Below are 5,767 nucleotides of genomic sequence, written 5' to 3'. Positions count from 1 at the left end.
TGACAGTATCTAAAAAATAAGCTGCGTGAAAAATGTGGTTCAATCCCGCTTTCTAGGGCTATAGTGACAGAAAGGATGAGACAGATGGGACACGTTCTACGGATGAAGATTATCAAAGACTGTGCTTGTTGGCCAACTGTCCAGGGGGAAACGGAAAGCAGGTCGTCCCCAATTGGTGAGGAAGGATGTCGGTGAGGTAAGATTTAAGGAAAATAGGAAATTCTTGGGAGGGTGCAAAAAGGGAGCTTTGAATAGATTAGGATGGAGGATGAGCATGCAAAACTACGATGGATCGACGTGGCTTGGTGCACCAGTGAATTGTTAGCATTAGTAATAGTAGCAGTAACTAGACATACAATGAATATCTTTAGGCCCCAATTGGTAAGTGTCTGTAGCATCTAGCCAATCACTAATCTGAAACTGAACATGCGATAAAAATATACTCTTGGTTCATTTCTAGGTGAGAAAAAAAGAGAAAGAGAGTTCAGCAAGAACTTATTTAATATTCGTTCATATACAATTTCTATATGGAGGAAAAAATCACAAATTTATTACTAAATAAGACTTAAAAAAAAGAAGACAGTCATAAAATTTTCGTCACTACTGCAATGAACAACGCATTGCAGCTCAAACAGAAGCATTGAGAAATCATCGAAGAACCTTAGATCACACACAAAGAAAAAAAAAAGCTTCAGTAAATTTAGACAAAACATTTACATAGTCTCTAATGAGGACTGCAAATAAGCAAGAAAAATAAGAAAAAAAAATCGTGAATTTCTTCTGGTCGGCTAGTATGCATAAACAATACCCAAATAAAATAATCTCAAAGGATCCTTTTCAGACCAATTGTCATAAAACGATGTGCATTAAATGGTTGAATTTAAAGATTTTCACGGGGTGGGGATTATATGAAATTTGTTCGATAATTAATTTTTAGATAGAAAAAAAAAAATACAATCCTCTTATCCAAGGCCCTTTTTTCCAAAACTAATAGCACCACTAAAAAGCGTAGTCTTACTCACCAGAACTAAGCAAATTCAAGGCAAACTTAATTCTAATTCATTATAATCTGAATTGCATCTAAACGTATGAATTGGTTCTAATCCAACCAGAATTTTTTCGAAACTAGGTAGATTTATTTCTTTTAAACTGATTTCAATCAATCATAAAACAGTGGGGCCTAAGTTACTTTGCAAAACATAACAGAGTTTTCAAAAATCTACACATGTTCAGCACCCTTTTGGCTTCAGAAGGTTCTTTTTGGCTTACTATAAAGCAGAATTGGAGATATAACGTACATAAAACTGACATTTTGAATAAGGATTTTATAATTAATCTATGACTACTCCAACAGCCGACGTCAAATTGTGTCCCTGGATAGAACCTTTAGATTCGGAAACTTGAAGTACTTGTGATGTTAAAGTTTACTATCAAAATGATATACCCAACATGTATTATCTGTTAATTTAGAATTTTTGTGGATAGCCTAGAGTTTTTTCAAGGCTTAAGGAGTAAATTTGTAGAATCACTTGGATGCAATTCTGTTCTTTTCAATATGATTAAATCAGTCAATGAAAATAAAGGCCTTCAAAAACTAAAAAGAATGAGCATGTATTGGAAACACGAGTGATCAAAAGCGTTCTACAGACTAACACAAAGACAATTATAACTAATTAAAAACTAAAAACAAAATGAAAACATAGTCTAATGGGAAAGCGGATACCAGCTTAATATTGGGAACACGGGCATTAAATCTTAATTGAAGGCAAGAAATTTATTCTAAAGAAGACAACATGTTTTAATTTTTTTTATCCACCAGAGAAACTAACAAACTAATATTTCTGAAAACAAATGATGAGTTAGAACCCTTTCGACATGAAAATAAATAATATATCGCATCTCCATATGCGACAAATTCTCAGCTCGAATCCATCCCAGACTGTGACAGCTTGAAATCTTGAATATTAATTCAAGATAATCTTGTATTATTATTGTTGTTATTACCATATGATAAGTAAGCGAAAACTATTTTTAAGTGGCAAAACATGTCTCTATCAAGAAATACCAATAAGTAGTTTAGGACTTTTACTAAGGAACCTGAAATAAATGGAGAGCGACGCCGTATCCACGCGAAGAGGTTTGACCCCCCCCCCAAAAAAAAAAATTGTTTGTCCGACTCGTAAAGTTTAAACAAAAGCGCATATAAACAAATTTTTGATGCTTTTTAGAGTTTTTTTTTATTTCTCTCGCCCCCGAAATATTCTAGATTCGGTCTTGATGGAAGGTAATATAGTTTTAATTTTTGTCAACAGGAAAAAAAAGGAATGAATAGAATTAACACTTTTAGAAGACAAAAAATAATAGTTCAGCGTTCAGGCACACATACAGGGAAGGGGGCAGACTCCCTAGCATCTCAAAATTCTTACTGACATCCTGTCATATTTTTATACAAACTTATTGCATGCACATACTTATATGTTTTCAAAGACCTATTTTCACATTTGTTAGCATAATGTGCCCTCCTAACCCCACTCCATTCTTAAAAAGAGTTTGCATATGCCACAATAGATCTTCAAAAGGTTCTTAGAGGTAGAGATAATGAAACTTTAGTGTTCAAATTCTAGCCGTTCTCCCCCATCTCCTGTGAAAAGGACAAATGCCTCTGCAAGTAGAATCAGATGACAAAAATCCAACAGATGGTAGTATTCTACGTGCTAACACATTTTCAGAAACAAAGCATGAAATAAGCCATTTCGGTATGTGGTAAAGTTATGTGTAACGTTGTGGTATTCGTTATGTGCACCGTGACGTGGGGGAAAACAAACAAACTCATGGAACGTAATCACTAAGTGAATTGATTAAAGCGTAAAAAGTTACAACCCATGTCAATTAATAATATTTAGGAACAAGACGAATACCCAATCGAGGTAGCACAGATAGGGCAGTGTTAGATGCGAACACAATTTTCGACGGAATTAAAAAATCCTTCTTTTTTAGAAGGTTGAATAATAGATTCACGTACCGCTTTTCGACCACCTGACGGAATTCATTTCTTATAGGAAAACAAAATTTATTTTTCTTTTATATTTCTTCCCTAAGTGTTTGTAAATGACTATTTAAAGAAGTTTTCACATTTATCAAATTTCCCATTTCACAGCACTGATGTAACAAACAAAATGATTTGTACTGTCCACCAAATAAGAAGTAAATTTTTTTTTACATGTTTCTATTGAACTAGATCTTTTCTATAGAGGTTTGCTACCAGTCAAGAGGAATAGTAATTCTGCTCCTTACCGTCATGAAAAGACCTGGTAAATAGGTATTGAAAGAAGACTATCTGATTCAATGTTAGGAAACCGATCTTATTAGTTGAAATTCGTAAAAAAGGGGGAAAAAAAAAGAAATATTCCTTCTTCTTCAACTGATTGAAGAAAAAGAGCACGAATTTTTTTTTTTTGAGAAACAGATGAGAAACCGCAGACGAAATTCCATCTTTTTGTGTTCGTATCTACGAAATGCATCCGCTTTCCCTAGGGTAAAGATGCAAATTTGCATGACAGCTTGGCCTGATATTCAGGCAAAAAAAAAACTAAAATCAGACAGCTATTTTTAAGAGCTTATCTAGAATATTCCGCTGAGAGGATGTCAAATGCCAAGTTATGAAAGCTTTCTCAGAAGCAGTAAGTATTTTAGCTCAGACGGAACACCCAAGAAAGCAATATTTACCAGAACTTAAACCGTGTAGAGAAATATTAATTGAAACTCGAACTTTAAGCATTACCAAATAAAAATGATGTATCATAAAAATTTGGGATTATCAATCTAAAAGCAGTACAATTTAAAAATCGATAATCAACAAATTTGTGTCTTTACCCTAGCTAATAATACTAACTAGCTTTAAAAAATTTCCTAAAACTAAATCATGTAGCATAACGCTTTGTCCAAAGTCTGGCAACCCTGTCGTGTTCTTCTCGATTTTGAGTGTACTGTGTTGCAATGCTTCCAACCAATGGATCAGCTGTAAAAATGAAAGTATTAATAGTTGCACAGGAGCTCCATTTTCCACTAATAATAAATTAGAGAGATATCAATCGAAACTGATGATCATTAATAATTCATATGAATGAATTCTATATTTTTTCTCACATTTATACGCAATATTCCTGACCAAATAATAACATGAGCAATACTTTATTACTTCGATTTCATGATTTTTATGGCAAATGTTCCGGCACCCAAAAAATACCTTTTTAAGTCAAGTGGGGAAAATTAAACCTAAAAATCTGAAATTTGGAGTTTGCCAAATTAGGCACTTTTTATTCAAGAGGTAAACGGTACTTATTAAGACGATATTAATTGGTTTTCAGTTTTTTCTTTTATTTAATAGAAGTTTGCTTTTCGAAAAATAAGAATTAAATGTGCCCACGGGGGCCTCAAGACATTTAGAAAACTATTTTTTGAGATTTTTGTAAGCCGTTCACTAAAAAAAAAGAGCTAGGATCTATTTTAAATTTGTCGATACATACGGAAATCTAAAACTGAGAGACAAGAGAGAATAACAAAGTTAGTATATGAAATAGATCATAGGCAGAGAGAAAGGAAGAGAGAAAGAGAGAGAGAAAGAGAGAGAGAGAGAGAGAGAGAGAGAGAGAGGAGAGAGAGGAGAGGAGAGAGAGAGAGAGAGAGAGAGGAGAGAGAGAGAGAGAGAGAGAGGAGAGAGAGGAGAGAAGAGAGGGGGGGGGGGAAGAGAGAGAGGAAGAGAGAGAGAGAAAGAGAGAGAGAGAAAGAGGGAGATAGAGGGGGGAGAGGGAGGGGAAAAGAGAGAGAGAAGAGATACTTTTTTTTGGAAAAGTACTAGAAATTTTGCAAATTTTAGAGAAGATTTTCTTTTCTGTTTTATCATCTCCATACCAAAAATTTCATTTAATTCCGTCTCTTACCTTTACATAAATAATCAATAGAAACTATCATGGACGAATATATCAATCCTAGAATAAACAAAATTTATTACGAACAAGAAGCCTTAGCTTAAAATGAACACAATTTCCAACCAGTGAGAAGCCAAACTTAAAAAGGAAAAGAAGATTGACGTTGCTCTGATAATATAAAGTATTGGAGCTAACTTTTGTTGGCTCTGCAGACAAATGTGTTGCAGGAGAAACAGTTCCATTCATTTTTTATTCGATATGACTTAAACGCTGCAGTTTTTACTACCTTGCAACTTTTAAAACGGTATAGTTGCAACAAGAAAGTATTGGATCAAACTTCTCTTGGATCTGTAGGCAAATGTGGTGCAGAAGCAACAGTTCAATTTCTTTTTTATTCGATATGAGTTAAACACTGTAGTTGTCACTACCTCGCAACTTTTAAAATGGTAAAGTTACAAGAAGAATTTTTTTTGTCAAGGAAAATGTTGCAATTTTTCTTAGATACCGCAAAATAAGTTGTTTCTGCTTAAAATCAAATTCGTTCTCTGTTTTCTGGCCCCCAATCAACGCTGTTACTCTTAAAAATGCACCAGTATGCAAGCTAATGCGTTACTACTTTGGCTGAATACACAAAACTTATCATATATTAGAACAATCTGATAACTTGTTTTATTAGCCTAAGACACCCACCGGAAGTAAGTAAGAGGTGCAAAGATTTAACCCCTCTCTCCGTTTTTCAACGTGCTTTTTGATTTTTGCACGCAGTTCAATCTACATGACAGGTACGAAAAAAATGCTTGTTGGCCTCAAGTGTGTTTGAAAAAAAAAAAAAAAAATCA

General features: G+C 34.0%; 1 protein-coding gene across 1 annotated transcript in view; it reads right to left on the bottom strand.

The window, feature by feature from the left end:
- Positions 1 to 483: 483 nt before the first annotated feature.
- The window catches only part of LOC136033903 (ubiquitin-conjugating enzyme E2-24 kDa-like), a gene marked incomplete in the record, with an annotated part of 16,214 nt that continues 10,930 nt past the window's right edge, over positions 484 to 5,767 (bottom strand). Inside the window, 1 exon segment of the mRNA XM_065714907.1 lies at positions 484 to 4,018. Coding sequence (XP_065570979.1) covers positions 3,921 to 4,018 — 98 coding nt within the window.

Source organism: Artemia franciscana, chromosome 12, assembly GCF_032884065.1.
Source record: "Artemia franciscana chromosome 12, ASM3288406v1, whole genome shotgun sequence".
Lineage (NCBI taxonomy): Eukaryota > Metazoa > Arthropoda > Branchiopoda > Anostraca > Artemiidae > Artemia > Artemia franciscana.
Note: the sequence above shows the minus strand (reverse complement) of the source record. Positions and strands in the feature narration are given on the sequence as shown.